The 19,790-nt window shown below is 44.4% G+C and overlaps 1 protein-coding gene across 1 annotated transcript in view; it reads left to right on the forward strand.

Moving 5' to 3' along the window:
* AUTS2 (activator of transcription and developmental regulator AUTS2) overlaps nt 1-19,790 on the forward strand; it is a 773,410-nt gene that overhangs the window by 355,363 nt on the left and 398,257 nt on the right. The window contains 1 exon segment of the mRNA XM_032130357.1: nt 3,318-3,353. Coding sequence (XP_031986248.1) covers nt 3,318-3,353 — 36 coding nt within the window.

Below are 19,790 nucleotides of genomic sequence, written 5' to 3' on the forward strand. Positions count from 1 at the left end.
TAAACAATAGCCAGAACAAATATGTACAACACAGTCTTTCTCCCCACCCAGCTCCCCAAGTAATGCACAATATATATGCAAAATGGGTATAACTGTGCCTTCCAAGACCTCAAGGATGTAATTTTCTTTGGTACACAATAAACCAATGCTTACACGAGGGTTACTACATTTTTGCTTCTGGGCCAAAGTTCTTCTCTTTAAGAAAGGATGGGGGGGAAAAAAAAACAAAACCCAAAAAAAACCAGAGGGAAAATAACAAAACCAAAACCCTGTCAATTTGAAGCAACTGTGTTTTGCTGGTGGGCACCTGATGCAGGCTTCTGCTGGTGGTTGTGTGAATATCAAATAGTATTTCTAATGTCCTATTTTGCAAAGGGTTTCGGAAAGTGAAACCATTACCTCTATTATAGGCACACTTTATATAAGAGCTATAGAACCACCCAGTGCAGGATCACGACTCAGCATGGGCTTGTAAAGATGCCTGTACAGTTGGTACCAAGGCTGGGCACTGGGTAGTGGGATCCTTTCGCTATTGGGAGTTACCCAAAAGGTGAGAAGTTGTCTCCTTGCATAGCCCTCGCTTCAGCCTCTGTGCTCTGTCAACACACAGTTCACAACACAGCTGACGTACTCATTCATGCATGTGCAACACAGTCTTTCATACTTCAATTAAACAGAGTTTGCAAACTGTACTCTCCATATGCAGCATGCAATGTGTGAAGGGCTATATTTCCATCCAGCAAACTCAAATTCCCTGAAAATGCACAGTTGTTCAGTGAAAGTCATTTGACTGCTATGTTTCGACTGTCCTCCCATAGCCATTGCAGCATTGCTTTTGAAGGAATGAAAATATTCAGTGGGAATTATTTTGTTTGCTTATTCTTTTTTCTTCCTCTTTATTGTTTTGTTTTGATACTCTATCCTTCCAAAACTTGGAATAAAAAGCAGACAAAAATTACACACAGATGCAGAATGCAAACTTTGGAGCTTTCAGCCAGTAAAGTAAGTTTAAAAAAACTGAGTGAAAGAGTGGGACTCACTTGGCATCTGTACATAGCTGAAACAAAAATGGTTATAATGATTGCACGTGTTGTACTCATGGGTAGATCTCCAGCTTGAATGAAAGGAATTTACATGGCATGAAGCAGAGAGCAGGATGGGTGAAGAGGAAGGCAGTGTGTGTCGTGTTGGATACTGAGCAGGGTGTGCTATGCCTCTCTGTGCCAGGGCTGCAGGGCCACAGGGGCTCCCAGTGACACCGAAAATCACAAGCCCCAAACAATATTAAGATGATAAAAAGCAGTTTAATGAAAGTCCTCCAGGTGCAAGTATGCAAAATGAACACGTGATACAGGACTTCGACAATTTTGTAAGTTTAACAGTTTAGCATACTTTACAGAAACTATCCAGTTAGAGGAACAGTTAATTAAGTAATCCCCACTTTTGGTTCTGCCCCCTACTGAAGCCCCCTCATCCCTGAGCTTCTAGCCCCACATTTATAATGACTATGATATATGGAAAAAATAGAATGCCCTTGATTCACTATAGAGGCAAGATGAAATAAGAGTCCAGGAAGGTGAGCTTCCTGTTCTAAAATCTAAGAGAAAAGGGTAGGAAAAGTACCAGAGTTAGTTAAGGAGCTATATAACTTTATAATAATAGTCTGCAGAGCTACGAATATATGAAAAATGTATAAAAAGCAAAAATCTTTTTGGCATCACCAAAGCAGGGCCTAGGCCCACGGAGGGCTCTGGCGGGCTGGGCGGTGGCCTGGCTGTGCCAGTGGCATTCCAGGTCATTCCAGCAGCATGGACCCAGGGCCAGCAGGGAAGCACAGTGGTCAGGCTGAGCCCACTGCTGCTCAGGGACATCCTCACTGGGACCAGGGTGGGTCACCTGAGGGTGATGGTGGCACAGGGAACTTGAGGCCCCGGAGCAGCAGGAGTGGGGACAGGAGGACTTTGGAATGCTGCTTGTATTTGTGTGGAGTTCCCTTGCCTGCTGCTAGGCAGAGCTGGGCACTGCAGAGCTGCTCTTTGGGCCCCTGTCTCGGAACAGATGCAGATTCTGTGTCCTCGCAGGGGTGTGCCCGGGCTGCTGGGGCCCCTCTGCAGTTCCTGGCTGTCCCCGAGCTGTGTCACCACCGAGAGTGAGGCTGTGCTGAGGCACAGAAATGGGAATTGAGCTACAGGAGTTACACACTGGTTGTCTGGACAACCCAGTGCTCACTAGAGAATGGTCCTCTGCTTTTTGCTTCCTTGTCCATGGGCTCTGCAAGCTCACCCTCTAATGGAACAGCCTGACCTGGATTAGCACCGAGATGTTTCGGTCTCCCCCATGTCTCTGAGAGACCCTGCTGTGTAATCCCCATTGCTTAGATGAAAAACTAATGAAACAAAACCCTTTATCTCCTTAATTCCTGTGAATATAGAGGTTGTGATCATGTCCCACTTAAACTGAATTTCAGGATGCTTTTTTTTTTTTTTAAAGCATTTAAACAAATTGATTATTTTCCATGGCAGTAATATTAGTTTTAATTATTTTTATAGGTTTGATTTTTGAAATCTATTTCACACTGTAGATATTTGCTGCTTGCTTTTTTTTGTTGTTGTTGTTTCTAAATCCTTGGTTTGTCAAACAGTGTGGACATCCAAATGGGAAATTGTAGTGACTGCATTCTCCAGAAAATGGTACATTGACTGAAGCAGCTTCTCTGTGCCCACGCATTCTTTACATTTCAGACTACTAATTATGTTTACAAAATGTCTCATTTTAGAAAAGCACTATGTGTGTACTAACCAGGGCCTTTCGGGAATAAATTGGCAAACAGGTCATACACTGAAAAAGTCATCCAAACCCACCGGGCTTTTTGTTTTGAAGTCAGTCTACTTTTTTTCCCCTTCTCCCCCTCCCGCCTGCCCCTTTGTGGCCACGAAGCTGAGGAGCTGGAGTCCAGGGCATTGAATGTCAGCATGTCAGGGAGGCTGGTTGATGAGTGTCTGTTTAGTCTCAGTGCAGGGCGAAATGCCATCATTAATTCATTACCCAGCTGCCTGTCAAATAAATTGGCAATTACGTCCACCGCAGAAGCTTGGAATTCAGTAAATAGCACGTTACCATCTCAGAGTCGTTGAGAGATGTAAAGAGAAAAATTAAGCAACAGCGTGTTTGTTTCAGTAGCAGATGACAAGGGGCAGGACGTTGGTGCTGTGATGTGGTGATGAAAAGCTTGGAAAGGGCTGGTAATGAGCTGTGTGGATTGGAACGTGTTAAAAACCATCACTGACTTTCCACTTTGTCTTTGTGTTTTATTGCAGAGCTCAGCTCCTTCCAGCTTGGGAACAGGCTACTTTGTAAGTGTATCTCCACTTTCACACGTGTGCCTCTGAGCAGCAGAGTGTTCCTCAAACAAAAGTGCCTTAGTGCATGGACACAGGGATAACCCACCAGCCCCACTCTGCCCAAGAGCTTAATGGTCCTTTTTATTTCTTCCTCCACAAATGCACTGGAAGTAATATTTCCAACATGGTGGTCAGTGTTTTCTTGAGCTAATCAGGCGTCGTATTAATTACTACATAAATTTGAACAGCACTTAATTTACACAATTAGAGCAAAGAAAATGAGCCATGGTCTCAGCAGCTCTCTAGTGTGAGATGGTAGGATCTTGATTTTCCCTTGCACCAGTTCTTGTTGATTCACAGATTTTAAAGAGCCCGTTACAGTGTCTTGCCTCATCTCCTGTGTACCACAGCCCAGAGGACGTGGCACAGTGATTTCTACCTGTTGCTTAAAAGCCCATGGTTCATGGACACTCTTGGAAAACACAGAAGTTATATTTATGCCAGATTTACATTTTATGTCCTGAGAAGCAGATCAAGCCCCAGCTGGTTTGAAAATTGATCAGGTTTTTTTGGGTTTGTGATCTATTTGCATGCATCTGTATTGATTTAACAGTCTATATTCATACCTTTCTGTTCATTCCCACATTAATCAATATACCTTTTACTTGCACAGATAAGTTTGGGAGTAAAAAAAAGTTTTCCGGTCAATCCAATGTACTGCTTATTTTCTTCCAAGATTTATATTTAAATTGCTCATATCCTGTTTCTCTTGTAACTTATGCTGTGTTCTCCAAGCAAATCTTTTCTGCCTTTATAATCACTGTAGGAGAAGCAGAGCATTGTGTATGTCCCAAACCAGGTGGGTAAAATACAGTGAGCCTTGTCCCATAGCACTGCTCTGAAGTTATCAGTATAATCAAAACCTGCTTCTATCTTTTCACTGAACTCTGGGGAAAAGTAAACTCTATGGTATTCAATTACATGATGGAAAAACTTGGTTGCACTCTTGTCACATTCCCAGAGAGTAATTTTCTTCTATTAACACATGGTGAGTTTAGTCTTTTGTCATAGAGGTCTGTGATCCTGTAAGAAAGTTATGGGATTAAACTGTGTACATGTGGTCTCACAAAACTTGCACAAAAATTGCTTAATACATGGAGAAATGCTGCGTCCTGCTGGATTTACCTTGGGCTTCTGCACAAACAGAACGTTCACACTGCTGGTGGTGAGGTGTGAAAAGAGCATCCTCAACTGAAAAAGTTTTGTGGTAGCTGTTCTAATTATATCAAAGCCCAGATCAGTGTAAGGTAAGTTGTGAAACCAAAAAACAAGCTGGTTTCCTTTCTTCAGCACTTGCCCTGGTTTGTGTCATACGTGTTTTTAAGAGGGAGGGGATGAAGGGAAAAATATCAAATGGCTCAATGTTCATTTTGAATTAAAACTAAACCTTGAATGTCTTTCCATAGTTCAGAATGAATTTCTTTCCTTTGTCTGGGAAAATTCCAATCATATGGACATCTGTAGACATGCTCTAGAATGGAACAGATCTAATATGGGCTGGAGGGCTGTACCATGGATAAATAAGCCTTGTTCTCCTTGCAGCGAGAGCTGAATATGCATGGTTTGGGAGCGGTGCTCAGCCTCATCTCTAGGCAGCAGAGGTAACAGAAGAGAAGCCATCTGCTGTTCCCTGCACCATACTGTCTGTGGGTTGGTCCACTAAAGTGAAAATCTGGAAGGTGTCAACATCCCCTATGCTCCAACGGAAAGCTTGAAAGTTTCCAGCTCTCCTGAGCGAGGGATTTAGTAACAAGAAGAAGCCTGACATCTTCTAGGGCCGATGTGTTGGCACCTTAAATCATTCCAATTTGGATCTGTGTAGGTGGGGGAGACATCCCTTGTTGGTGCCATTAATATATTTAACTGAGCTGTTTCTTATCTATAGTTGTAGTATTAAATCTTTAACTTTCTTTTTTTTTTTTCCTTCACTAATAGCCAAGTAGGTAGAAAACGTCCTTCAGTTTCTCTCTTAAAGTTGTTTTTGCACTTACACAGTCTTGGATGAAACATGAAGGGTTTTTTTCCTCCCTTTTCACTTTGGAAAATTGTTTTTAGGATTATCTTGCTTGTTGTTTTAAAAAAGTCCATACTCTTATTAACTTACATGGGGCAAATAAAACCCAGATGTGTTTTGCGGTACCAGACAATGAGAAAAATGCTCCAGAATGATCCAATTAGCATGTGTTTCTGATCAATGTAATTACTGTATTATCAAAGTGCAAAAGAATATGCACTTGAATTGACTTCTTTTTTCCAAAGCCTTTAACTAGAAAAGACTGTTAGTTTTTGTGTTTGGTGTTAACCCTGAACTTCAAAACTGGGGTCATTGGTCTCAAATATGGTAAAAAGAACTTCTAGTTTAATAGGTAATAATAAAGCTTTGGCCCTTGGAAATGATTTGATGTATGAGTATTATGTACTGCAGCTCACCAGAGGGAACATAGGAACCAGGTAGGTGAAAGTGGACTGATGGACATCTACTGCAGAGGGAAGCAGGTTGTGTTCAGAAATGAAAGAACACTGAGGTATGGATTAAGTAGCACATGTTTGCTGTTTAAATCAAGTATCACTGGAATCTTCATGTGTTTAGGCCATGTTGCCTAACATAGAGATAATCCGTGTCCAGCTCGGAATCCCCTCTGAGGACCGTGCTCGTGACAGGCACTCAGGTTTGAGGGGTGGTGGGTCATGTGTCTGCAATGTTTGTTTGTGGATGCTGTGCATGCTACAGCAAAGCTAAAATGACTTCTAGATCCTGTTATTCTATAGAGTCTCCAGAGATCACTGAGTGTTTAAGGAAACATTTATAAAGCTGACACTTCCCAGTAACACAAAATTGTTCTTCTAATATCTCTCTGATAGCTCCATCCCAGTAATTCATTATGCACCTTCAGTAGTGGAGGTGAAGGCTGAAATCTTACCTGATTTTATATAGTAAATAGATAAATTTCTGAACGGCAAAGCTGGAGACTGAATTCTTCTGTTCTTGTTGCCTCTGTGTAAGTGCTCCTGGAAAAGCAACAGGGAAAGGAAAAATGCTCTGGGGAGGGCGTTCCTGCAGCCCGCTTTGGCAATGGAGAGGGTTGGGAATCTCCATCAAGTGATTCAGCCTAACCCATACCCAGCTGGGGTCACAGAAATGCCCTTGATTAAACAAACTTTGTAATGAGGTGCCTTCAGCAAAGTGGGACCAGTGCGAGTGGCCACTGAGGGACAGGTGATGGTGCAGTGTTGCTGAGGAGCTCTAAAGACACCTTCAAGGTTGGATTTCACTGGGGAACAACTCTCTTCTACTCCTTTCACAGGTGTTGGTATGTTCTGTAGATTCTGTTTAAAAGACATTTTTACTAGAGTCTGTTTTGCCTGTCTTGGTGCTCCTTGTCAGAGGAGACACTTTCCCATCCTTTTTGCATATTGTTAAATCAGTAGTCAGAAAAGAAGAGGTAAAAATCATTCTGATTCTCCTGTAAGCCTTTTGTGCTGGCCAGACTTCACTGCTTCCTGTGGAATCAGTCCAGTCTATGATTGGCGCATATGAAAAAAAAAAAAATTAGATGTGCTGTTAATATTGGTGCACCCTAAGAAATCATAACTCAGTACTTCCTGGAAGATCTCCCAGTTGTCTTTGATATTTTTTTGCATTGCAAATTGTCATTGTCTCTCATCAAAGACAGATCATCAGGTAGATTACATCTCATCAAGATGTCAGATCAGATAATTGGAAAGTAGTTAGAATTTTAGAAAAAATTCACCATCTTTTTAACTTTAAAAGGAAACCTGTTTGAGTTATGGGAGTTGTTAATGTTATCCAGCTGTCTTAAAGGTTTCAGGAGGTTGAGATGTTTTAGAATACGATTGGAATTTGTATAATTGTAAAGCTTTTTCTCTTACCTTGCTTTGAAGAATGATTTTTGCTCATTTGTGTATCTTGCACCCAGCCAAATTCATGTTAAAGTAGATAGTGGTTCGTTGGTTTCCAACACAAAACAAAGCAGAAATCAAAACTTAAATAACTGAATGTTTTGCTTCTAAACAACAACCCTGATTCCCAAGATTGTCAGGTTCTTTGGCAATTGTACAGTTTCTCTGTTTTTGGCAACTTATTTCCATTTTCAGTATGGGTCTGCTTCTCGAGTCTTTGTTGCAGTTTCTGAGGGGTTTCTGTTCCTCTTTTAATGTTTTCTTTTTGGATTGCAGGTTTGTGTTATTTTCTTTTCCTCCAAATGCAGGGAGTTTGTGAATTTTTCAGAGCTGGGTAGAATTTGGTAACAAGCTGGAGCTGGAAATAACATTGGGAAGGCAGAAGACCCCTGTGACCCTTCTTTTCCAAACAGTGCTCTTGCTCCACCTTAAAAAAAAAAGGAAAGAAAAGCTAAAACTCTGCTTTGCACATGGGCTGGTGACTCAGACAAACATAAATCGTGAGCTTATTCCCAGAGGCTCTGGCTAATCAGTTGTGCTATCCAATTTGGCCCTGAGTGGGTTGGGTTCAGCAGATGTTTGCGCAGTTCCAGTGTGCCACTGGGACACTGGGTTGTGCAATGTTGCATTGCATTACTCAGAGCTCTAAAAACCCATCCCAGGGAGAATAAGGGGAGCACCAGTGGTGTTCAGTATGGATATGATGGAAAACCAGTCTTTGGCCTAGATAAGGCCAGCTATTTCGCTGTGCAATGGGAGTGATTTTCACCTGAGACATTACCTTGCAGAAGAAATGTGGAATTAGTTGCACCAGCACATTCTCTGCGCTCAGGGAGCCCTTCAAAGAGTAGATTTTCCCTCATTGCCTGGTCCATATGCTCTGGCAGTGATCCTAGGGAGCTGTGCTTTGTTCCTTGAGGTGGTTGGGTTTGTGATGTTGATGACTCTCCTCGGTAAGAGGGTGTGAAGAGACTCCACTCCAGGGTAGTGCAGTAGGGCCCGTCGGCTTCCACAGGAGAGAAACAGATTAGATCAAAATTATCATTTGAAAGGGGTCCAGTAAATCCAACAGCTAAAGCTACAGAAGGGATGTAGTCCTTTACTGCACATCATATGCACAGTGGTGTTGGTAAATAAAGAGCTGTTGTTCTTGCAAGTAGGTTAAGCTGCTCAGTTAATTTTAGTGCTTGGCTTTAGAAGCCAAACATTGAAATGCATTTTGCTGATGTAAAAGTGTGTGTCCATCTGAAACACCCTGAGGCCCACAAAGGCACTGCACAGTGGCTGTTGGGGTGGCACCACACCACGAACTGTCACGTCCCCTGTGAATAGAGTTGGAAAGAGGATCCTTGTTATCCTCTCTTTGGCACTATAAATCATTGTTAACGAATCCTAATTTGCTTAGTAGGGTAATGAATGATCTCCAATTTTCTCACTGTAATTAGTTTTACCAACTATTATTGTGAAGGGTATACTGAAATCCATTTTAGCTTCACTTAAAATTCTCCATGTGCCCATTCTTTGCAGAAGTGAAGCTGACAACAGAGGTTATGAATCTTCTGATAGTAAATTCAGATTCGACAAAAGTGGACAAGATCCCCAGTAGAAATCTCTCTGTGGGCTGTAATTACTCATTAGTGTTTGCAGCCCTCAGTGGAGTAGATTTGGTGTGGTGCACTGAGACCAGGAAACCTGGTGTTTCTTCATCTGATGTCTTTTAGGTGTTGTCTTTTGTTTTCCAGGAGCCATTAAAAATGCAGTTTATTCTAACTGCTGCTGTAAGGGAGGCATCATCATTGCCAACTAAATACATTGCAGGTAATAAAGTCTACCCCAGGTCTATTAATTTTAGCATTTATAAACTGTAGTGCTGTTCCTAGGGAGAGCTGAGACTCATTAAAGAGTTTGCTAACAACATGACCAGCAAAGCAAGAAGAAGAGCAAGAGCAGCTGCATTTCCAGCATCCTGCTCATCACAGTAAGAATAGATGGAGCAAAACAACAGATTTTGGAGAAGAAAACTGTGTATTTCACATTTTATTGACTCGGTATTTGGGGAAAGGTTAGGCAAGCAGAATAAATGACCTGGGCTGGATTTTGGTCAGGATAGGTCTCTCCTCAGACCATTTTGAACAGAGATGGTGAAGGTCTGGGTTATTTTTATAGCCCTTCAGGATGGTATTTCCTCAAACACTGTAGAACCCTGCCCTAATGCATGCTCATGCTTTTTGAATAACATTCTTTGAATTTAAAATATGAATCTGTACAGTTCTTTGAATTGTGTGAAACTGTGTTGTCAAAATCATATAGGAGGAGAGCAGGGCACCACAGCAGTTCCTTAGCCAACCAGACAGAACTGAGACCAGATTTCAGAGCTGCAGGTCTTTCTGGTTTGTCCCCTCACTGCTGAAATACAGATTGTCACCCTCTGTCTGAACAATGAAATTTCTTTAATAACTTTATACTAATTTCTTTAGGACGGTCCCCAGATACTTTGGTGATTCAGGAGGTGATATCCCCAAGGAGTTGTCACTCAGGATCGAGTAGGGGGTGCTGGCCTGGGCCTTCCCTCTCCTTGCCCAAGCCCAGTCCTGCTGGAGTTCTCAGAACTGAGCAGTTCTGTGCTTTTTCTAATGGCTTTGCCTCAGTTTTGCACTTCTATGTCTTTCCTATGTTGTTTGTTTTTTTTATTTTATTTTTCTAATTTCTGGAATGGTGTTACATTCATTGCTCTTGCCTTTCTTCAGCAAGTGCTTTTCAGCTTGTTGGTCCCTTTTCCTTCTGCTTCCCCACTTTCCTTGTTGGAGCCATCTTTTTTCCAAGGATTACAAGTGTGATGATTTGAGACATCATAAAAAAAGAAAGGGAAAAAGGAAGGAAGGTTTTATGTATTTGGAGAGGTGATACGAAACTCTCCATTATTTGTCAGAAGGGTCTCCCACTTCTGTAACCAGTAGAAAGGGGAGTGTTGAAAGTGGTTGGTCGATAACTTCATTTACAGTTTAAAACCCTGGAGGCAAACTTAGTTCACATTTTTGGTGGTATTTCAGGTGAACTTGCTTAATCATTTTTTTTCCAGCAAAAATCAATTTAGAAAAATCAAGACATAATCATTTATAGGCAAGTGTTTAATTTAATAATTTCTTCTTGTGGACATTTTAAGATTCCTGTAAGTAGCAGAAAGACTTAAGATTTGCTGCCAGTCTAAGTTTGGTCTTGAATGCCCCGTGTTACTGTGGCTCATGTTTTGCTCATCAACTCCTGCAAAGCAAAAGGATTCTTTTTTGTGTTTCCCCTCTTTCTCTTTCCTGTAACACGTGACACAAATTGCAGATGTGAACCTGAATAATAAAGGATTGCTTCACTGATTGCTAAACATGCATTATGGTGCTTTTAAACTCATTTCAGGTCATCGTACTGCAAATTAGTTTGATTGCAAGCAGTTAAGCTGTCATACACAGAGCCTCCATCTTCCAAGGGTCTCCGTTTCGTATCAGTACAAGAGAATGCTCAGTAGCATTGCCTGCGTTGTGTGTTTAATATTTTGGGGGAAAGATAGTGTTGGGTCTCTAGAGGAGGTTCTGTGTGGTTTCATGAAAGGAAAGGGCTGTGCAGTCCCTCAGTGGAGTGCTGCAGTGAGTCCTGGGTTTGTGCCACGTGTAAAGGGGGCTGCCCACGTTCTGTATGACACAAGAGCCAGCTTGCTCTTGTTTGTGATGTTTTGGAGCTTGGTGGAATTTGTAGCCCAGTGCAAAGAGCGACACAGGACTGTTCTTACTGCACATTATCTCATGTCATTGTTGCTTGTGGTGAGGTTTTGCTCAGTAAAATATAAAATTAGCGTTTTCAACTATGTGCAGTTAATGGGAGAACCTTTCAGGGTCTCTGCATGGTGTAACACAAGAGTTTATAGATCAGCACACTCCTATGCAAAAAGGGGTTATGGCAAAAAGCATTGTGGTAGAAAGGAGCTAAAAGGGCAAATTGTGGTGACTTCCCTGGAAAGGGGGTTTGTGGTGTTTGTTTGGGTGGGAGCTGTGTGGAGAGGGAGTGAAGCTCACCCTGAGCCCAGCATGGGAGCCCAGTGCCCTCTGCCAGCCTGGGCTGCCTTGCAGAGGAGAAATGCAGCACTGCACTGCAAACTCGGTGACCTTGGAAAGCACCAGTGCGGTCACTGGGCTGACTGATAGGATTACTGGGGAGAAAGATAATGCAAAAGCCTCTAAGGAACCAGGAGCATGCAGGATGGATGGATGAATGACAAGGAGAAGCCATGTGATGGTATTATTCTGATGGCAGTTTCCATAAGCTTTTCATTTTGCCATTTTCTGAGAAATACAGTCTCTCTCTCTCTTATATTTTGGAAGAATACATTTATTAATTTAGGCTACATCACATTGTTTATTTTTTTAACACAATGGGTCTTTTTCTTCTTGCAAAATTTACAAGTCAGGAAATACTGAGATAGTTAAGTTAGGAGGAAAACACTGCTGTAATACTGCAGGCACTCAGTTCTGAAACTTGCCCAAAGTATGACTTGTTCCTATGCGAATGAGCGGTGTTGAGGTGAATATTAGGTTATTCTTCTTTTGAAGGTGAATATTGGGTTATTCTTTTGAGTCCCTTGGAGGGATAGTAGGGCTGGTACCTGAAGCAGAGAACACATCTCCTGATTGCAAGAATTAAGGCTGAATTTCAGAGAAAAGAGTCCAATCCCCTTTCTCAGCCTTTTATGTCAGAACTCAAAATTGCTGTCTGATAAAATGTAGGACACCAGATTGAATTACTTCATTGAACCACTGCTGTCCCCTGTTAATGGTAATTGCACGGATATAGCGGTCTTTCTTGGCAACATCTCAGATATTTACCTCCCACTGTTTTTCAATTCAAACCTTTGATGAAAATATTCCCAGTACTTCTTTAAAGCAGACACCCAACTGTCTTTCTTGACAAAGGCAAGGTCTTTAAATCAGATCCTGACAATTTGTGACACAGCAGTCTATCTAAATCACCTTTTACCTATGTCTCTGTGTCATTTCCTGGAAAAAAAATGTCCATCAGAGGAAGGTTGCTGAGGGCTTGGTGCTCAGAGAGTCTGTGCATGTGGCAGCACTGAGCTGGAAGATTTGTGTGTTTGTTTCAGTGGAAGTAATTAAATGAAGGCTTGTAAAGTTGCAGTGCATTCTGTAATGGTTCATTAGAAATATTTGGGAGTATTTTGTCCATAAGAAAATGATTATTCGGTTATTGCTGTTCTCAGACCATTAGGAAGTCAAGGTTTTTTGTGGCCTTTCCTTTAGCAATGGTAAATCTGTTAAAAAAAAAAAAACAACTCAGGGTAAATATTTTCATCCTCGCTCCACCTGAGGGTTAATGTGCATTCAGCTGAAGTAGCTTACATTCACCTCCTGAAATCTCATCTCTGCTGATGCTGTGAATTCTCCCTCCCACGGAGGGATGTGGATGGCACACGCACCCTCAGCCCAGCCGTGCCGTGGTTTGAGGCCTGAGCAGAGCTCTGGCTCCTGCAGTCACCCCCATGCATCACAGGGGCACTGCTGCCTGCCCGTGCTGTGCAGTGACTGCTCACTCCTGCTGGAGGCTGTGCCAGCAAGTTCTGCATTCCTGGGTGTGCTTTTGGGACAATGTCAACGTTGGCATGTCATATCAGTGGACTTGGTTGTGTAGCATCACTGTAAAAGAATTTATAGGAAGAGACTGTGAAAATCAGTTGGCTGTGAATGAAAAGAAAGTAGTTTCTACAAGTATTTATTATGAATGTTTTAGCTGTTCGTTGCATTCCGTGGCCTATACAACAGCACTCTTCATCACCAAGTGCCTGCCTGTGTGTTTGAGGAGTACTGGGCAAACAGATTCCAAGCTATTACTGTAATAGAACCTCATAATATTAATAATACTGACTAATTGTCCCACCTTAGCAGCTGAAAAGAGGTTGTTGTTAAATGGCAGAACAGATACCAGTTAAAATAAAAGATCAGGAGATAACTTCATTAGCAGAGTGTTAATCTTTGCCAAGGAGGACTTATCTGTAAGGGATGGTGATGAAAGGTGAGCTTGGAGGGGAAAAAAAACAACTGTTCTGATGAGTGCATGTGCCAGGCTGGTTCAGAGTGTGAAGTTCATGTTTGGTGTGGCATCACCACAGCACATGATGACATTTGTGCCATTTGGAAATAAAAGGAACCTTTCAAACTCAAGTGCTGGACTGGTGTGGATCAGTGAATGCAAGAGGAGTGTGTTGCAGTTTCAAGGAATCATTTCTGACCCCAGGTGGAAGGGGTTTCGTGGTGCACAGCTGAAAGAAATGAGAGGGATTTAAGATTTTTCAAGCATGTAAAAAAAATTCTTCCAGTAGAGATGGTCATGCAAGTTCACATTCCCTCTGTTGTGATGAGGAATGGAGAAGGGAACAGAGCTGCTGCCTCTTGTCCTGCTTCCATGCTTAACTTTGGATTTCTCAGGTGGCTTCTGAGGATGGAACCTAGTTCTAGACAAATAGTTTGATGGCTTTGCCACACTTATGGTATCCAGGTTCTGCTTTCTTTTCTTTGATGAAATACTCCATTAAATGTAATAATTGGCATATTTGTACTATTGTACCTTTGCACAGCAGCAGTAGCCCCAGAAATTTTCCAGCTGCAGCCCCTGTTTCTGTAGTTGGGCACATGCAGAGGCTGGAGAATTGGTGGCCCAGCTGCTGGAAAAAGGGATGTGTGCTGGGGCTCTCTGGAAAGCCCTGGTGCTGACAGTCCATCTGCAGAGGGATCACTCACACCTGGTGGGAGCCCTGCTCCTCTCCTCCCTTCCTGCCTCCTGTGCAGCATTAACATCTGGCTTGCAGGACTGTTCCACCTCGGAGTGGTGGCTGGGGCAGGGCCGTGGCTGTGGCAGGGCTGTGGCAGGGCTGGGCAGGGCTGTGGCTGTGGCAGGGCTGTGGCAGGGCTGGGCAGGGCTGTGGCTGTGGCAGGGCTGTGGCTGTGGCAGGGCTGGGCAGGGCTGTGGCTGTGGCAGGGCTGTGGCAGGGCTGTGGCAGGGCTGTGGCTGTGGCAGGGCTGGGCAGGGCTGTGGCTGTGGCAGGGCTGTGGCAGGGCTGGGCAGGGCTGTGGCAGGGCTGTGGCTGTGGCAGGGCTGTGGCAGGGCTGGGCAGGGCTGTGGCAGGGCTGTGGCTGTGGCAGGGCTGTGGCAGGGCTGGGCAGGGCTGTGGCTGTGGCAGGGCTGTGGCAGGGCTGTGGCAGGGCTGTGGCTGTGGCAGGGCTGTGGCAGGGCTGGGCAGGGCTGTGGCTGTGGCAGGGCTGTGGCAGGGCTGTGGCAGGGCTGTGGCTGTGGCAGGGCTGTGGCAGGGCTATGGCAGGGCTGTGGCTGTGGCAGGGCTGTGGCTGTGGCAGGGCTGGGCAGGGCCGTGGCTGTGGCAGGGCTGTGGCAGGGCTGTGGCTGTGGCAGGGCTGGGCAGGGCTGGGCAGGGCTGTGGCTGTGGCAGGGCGGTGCAGGGCTGTGGCTGTGGCAGGGCTGTGGCAGGGCTGTGGCAGGGCTGTGGCAGGGCTGTGGCTGTGGCAGGGCTGGGCAGGGCTGTGGCTGTGGCAGGGCTGTGGCTGTGGCAGGGCTGGGCAGGGCTGTGGCTGTGGCAGGGCTGTGGCTGTGGCAGGGCGGTGCAGGGCTGTGGCTGTGGCAGGGCTGTGGCAGGGCTGTGGCTGTGGCGGGGCTGGGCAGGGCTGTGGCTGTGGCGGGGCTGGGCAGGGCTGTGGCTGTGGCAGGGCTGTGGCTGTGGCAGGGCTGTGGCTGTGGCAGGGCTGGGCAGGGCTGTGGCTGTGGCAGGGCTGGGCAGGGCTGTGGCAGGGCTGTGGCAGGGCTGTGGCTGTGGCAGGGCTGTGGCTGTGGCAGGGCTGGGCAGGGCTGTGGCTGTGGCAGGGCTGGGCAGGGCCGTGGCTGTGGCAGGGCTGTGGCTGTGGCAGGGCTGTGGCTGTGGCAGGGCTGTGGCAGGGCTGTGGCTGTGGCAGGGCTGTGGCTGTGGCAGGGCTGTGGCTGTGGCAGGGCTGGGCAGGGCTGTGGCTGTGGCAGGGCTGTGGCTGTGGCAGGGCTGTGGCAGGGCTATGGCAGGGCTGTGGCTGTGCAGGGCTGTGGCTGTGGCAGGGCTGGGCAGGGCTGTGGCTGTGGCAGGGCTGTGGCTGTGGCAGGGCTGTGGCAGGGCTGCTGTGCTCTCACAGCAGAGGATGGAAGCACAGCAAACCTGACCCCGAGCTGGCACATCCCTGCAGGCACCTCTGGAAGCTCCGTGTCCTCTGCTGCCTGCTTGGAGCTGCCAGCTTGGAAGAGGCAGCCTGGAGCCTGGGATGCTGTTAAACACCACCGAGGACTTGTTTGCTCCCTCTCCACCCCCCTTCCCCACTGAACACAAACTGTGAGCAGTCCAAGAACCGCTGTGGTGCCAACAAGAGCAAAGTTACTTACAGCTGGTGAGTGCCACCTGCTCCTGCCCAACTTCAGCCAAAACAGTTTCCTCCCTGGAGTGCCCTGGAGTGGGGAATCCAAAAGCTGTTCAGAGCAGGCAATATTTAGTGTGGATGGGGAAGAGACACTGCAATTCTTGCTTGGGAGCAGAGTGTGTGACGCAGGAGGTCTCTAGGACTGATGTCTGTCTCTCCCTTTCCAAGCTCCCTCAAATCACCCTTTCTGCATTCTTCCAGTGTGTTGCTTATGAATATTAATTCAGCCCTCTCTCCCTATATATGCCATCCTTTTTCCCCATCCAAGCTAATGCAAATTTAATGTTGTTTAAAAAAAGAAAAGAGAAAAAAAAAAGCCTGCAAATGATAGTGAGAGCAGAGTGTCTTCCTTGGCTCTGTGATGTATTGATGCAATGACACCTGGTGTGACACTGCATTTTATTCTGTGGTAGAAGCACTCCTTGACCCTGAGAAAGAAAAAGAACACACTTTCCTGTGATTCCCACTCTGTTTCTTAATCACCTTCCTCATTCATCCCCAGTGCCCTTCATTTGCCCAGTGTTTCCCAGCAGTTTGCAGATATTTTTATGGTTTGGGTTTACTAAGTACATCTTGCTTACTTAAATTGCCTGTGGTATAGAAACAGTAAATAAAAGGTCGACATCATTATGAATTCATAGCAAGAGGCCACTTGACAGCCCTCTGAGCACTGTATTCTTTCTTAGAGAGTACTTCATCGGTTCAAAGGACTTTATTCTCATTGAATCAGTAGAAACTTTGTTGTATTTAACTAGAAAACCATGTTCTAATGTCTACATTCATTTGTTTAAAAGGAAGATTTGGAGAAGGCTTGTTGTTGAGTTAACCTGCTGACAGTTTTATCAAGTTTGAGCCTGGCTTTAGGCTTAGGAGCTCACTTGCTTAGGTGCCTTTCAGAGTCAAAGCTTAGGTTTAATTTTGTTGCTTGTATCATCATTAACCACTGATTACTCCTTGCTTTCATCTTTGCAGTTCAGTTCCCAGTGTTTCTTTTTCTTTCCTCTGCTTTGCTGTCATTGCCTGAGTGTCATTAAACTGCTTTGAATTTGCTCTTCGTTTCTCAGCTCAGTTATAAAGTCCTTTTCCTTGCCGATCTGCAGTACAAATGCCTGGAGTGATAATAACTAAAGCCTCTTTATTATTTCTTGAAAATATCACCTGGGATGTTCAGCTGAAGGTGGGTTTGCTGCAGCTTGTTTGGAAAGATAAAGAGAACTTCAGGCAGCATGGGGCAGAGCTGTGGGATACTCAGGCTGTCACATGCTCACTTGCATAACTAATGTCAGATAGGAAATAAATCATTGCAGTCCTTTGCTGTTGGTAGCCTGGTTTCCTAAAACTTCTCCAGGTTCTCTCCAGGGGCTTCTACCTGATGCTGGTGATGAATATTTAAGGAAACAATTGGAATACAGGGCTTTGAGAAGTGGCAATCTCAAGAAATTCCACTGACAACCTGTTCTGTTCCTCCCATCTAGTTCTTCCTCATTCCACAGTACCAGGACATTTGTTGCTTATGATACAGGATCCCCCTTTGGAGGAATTAATTGTTCCCTTTCTCTGCATACCCCAGAGGAATGGAAAATGCTTGTTCCCTATAAAGGGATGATTGTGCTGCCTAAAAGTGCATGGAAAGGTAGGACAGTAGAAATAGGTCACAACCATTATCTGCAGGTCATTGCATCAAAACTCTGCTTTGCAGCTTTGCCTTGACAGACAGCTCCCCTGGCACAGGAGGTCTGTGTCTCCTGGTGTTCCTGTGCTCCTGCTTCCTGCTCCTGCTTTCTCCTTCTTTTCAATTATTGTGTCAGTTGACTGTGTTCACGTAGCTAGAGAGCAGTAAAGTATTTCATCTATTGACTGCTGCATCTAAAATAGATTAAATTAGTGTTTATTCAACTTTTTACTGCTGACTTACAAAATTACTTTTAGTCTGGTTTGGATAGATAACTTTTTCTATTAATTTATTGCCATGCTCTGCTTTGATTGCTTTTTTTTTTCATTGCTATCAAATCATATGCTGCTTTAATATCTCCTCCAAGATGTGCTCTTGATTAAGTCTATGTTGGATATTTATACCACCAAGAAGGATACTACTTAGAAATTCCCTTTCTTAATAAATACCTGTTTTTAAAGCTCTCACTTCTCCAAATTAAGGTGACTTGATTTAAGTGTAGTTAATCCTACTTTGTTTCATGAAGCTTTTGCATATACATTGGGAGAAGATGCTCTCCTGCATCATGAATGGACACCTATGGAATAAGTGAGACGGGATCAAAGGGGAGGTGATTTTGGGGTTTAGATTTTGGTTTAGATTTCTGTGTAGTGCCAGAATGATTTTGATTTTGGTACTATGGCAGAATCTCAGATCCTTTCCTTAGTTTCTATATATCAACAGTGCTTGTCTCAAAAAGCTCCTAAGTGAAGTTAACTGAAGTTTGAGATGAAAAAAAACCTGCCAACACAATTGGAGAGAAAAGAATATCATGCAAAAAATATGTTTTATGTAAATTACTATGTGATTTTATAAACCAGGAGCCAGTTCACAGTTGCTGCCCATAGCCATCAGTGTGTTTGTGGACGTGCAAAGGCACAGGATTCAAAAGGAAAACTGTCTGGGTCTGGTACCAGAGTTACCAGTTCCCAGCAGCTCCACTGGCTGCATCAGCTGGGCCAGGCCAGCCCAGCTGCTGACTTGCTCTGGCTGATGCAGTGGGTAACAAGACAGGCCCTAGATGTGTGACATACTCCACAAATCACATTGTTCTGTGTGACTTTCTAGGAAAATGCTTCTCTTGTTATTTTGGGGGGTTTTGCTTGTTTTGCTCTAGAAGTTCATGTTCAACAAAACTGATGTTTGCATGTGCTCCTAAATCTGTTTTTTAGCCCAGCCCATTACACTTGACCTTTCTTTACACCAAAAAATGATCCAAATGGTTATAATTCCTGAGACACACCATTTTTTGAACAGGTCCTCTCTGTCAGGTGCTACTTTTTGAAAGAAATCCTCATGTATCACTCTACAGAATGGAGCATGCATGTGAATCTTGAGGCCATGTCAGCTGTAGTTGCTCTCACTGCCTGAAATCTCCTGGCAGTACTGGGAGTGCTCCTGCACCTCCTTCCCCACCCAACACTGAATGGATTTAATCACAACTCGGTTCATTTTGCTCTTTTTAAGCTGATGTGGTTGATTTTGCTGGTGGTGGAGGAAGGTGCATGCACAGATCCCTTCTGCTGGCTGCAGGGCACATGTGGGAACTTCCGTGGGGGAGTAATAACAGCCAGTGGGGAGTTTGCAGTGGCTTCAATTGCAACAGCTGTTTGTAACTTAACATCTGTCCTGGCCTCAGCCTCAGCACTGTCAGTGTTCTCATACTGATGAACTGAGCATTTGGATAGATTGTGGAAAAACATTCCATTTTAATGGTTTTCTTTGGCTTTTTTTTTCACTCTTTATGTCCCTTTGAAGGAAAAGAAAAGCACTTGTATGTAGATTTTTTCCCACAAAAAACACCTGGCTCTGTTCTCTGCTGATGGAAAGGCCTCGTTGCTTGGGGATGAGAGCACCATTTCTCGCATCAGTTTAAATTCCACTCTCCTCTTCACAGTCTCATCTCAACAAAGCAGAGGTTCAAGTTTAAACACATGCTTACATCTATTTTATTCAGGAGAGCATGTAAGCACACACACACACCTGAAGTCAATGGGATTTAAGTGTGTGCTTCACTTTAAAGCATGTGCTTCACCGCTCCCCTGAATGCAGGGGGTTTAAGCTGAGTGCTTTGGAAATTTCAGGGGCCTTGCACATACTGGTTCTTTTATCCATCTGGAAGAAGGGCTACTGTGAAATTTAGTAAGCACTGTTCACACTTTGAAATCCTTGTGTAAAACATGCCTGTTTCTTTCCTGCCCATCTCCCTTGCAGTATATTTAGTTTACACAGAAAAGCAGGATGTGGAGATGGTGG

This window comes from Corvus moneduloides, chromosome 20 (genome assembly GCF_009650955.1).
Source record: "Corvus moneduloides isolate bCorMon1 chromosome 20, bCorMon1.pri, whole genome shotgun sequence".
NCBI classification, from domain to species: domain Eukaryota; kingdom Metazoa; phylum Chordata; class Aves; order Passeriformes; family Corvidae; genus Corvus; species Corvus moneduloides.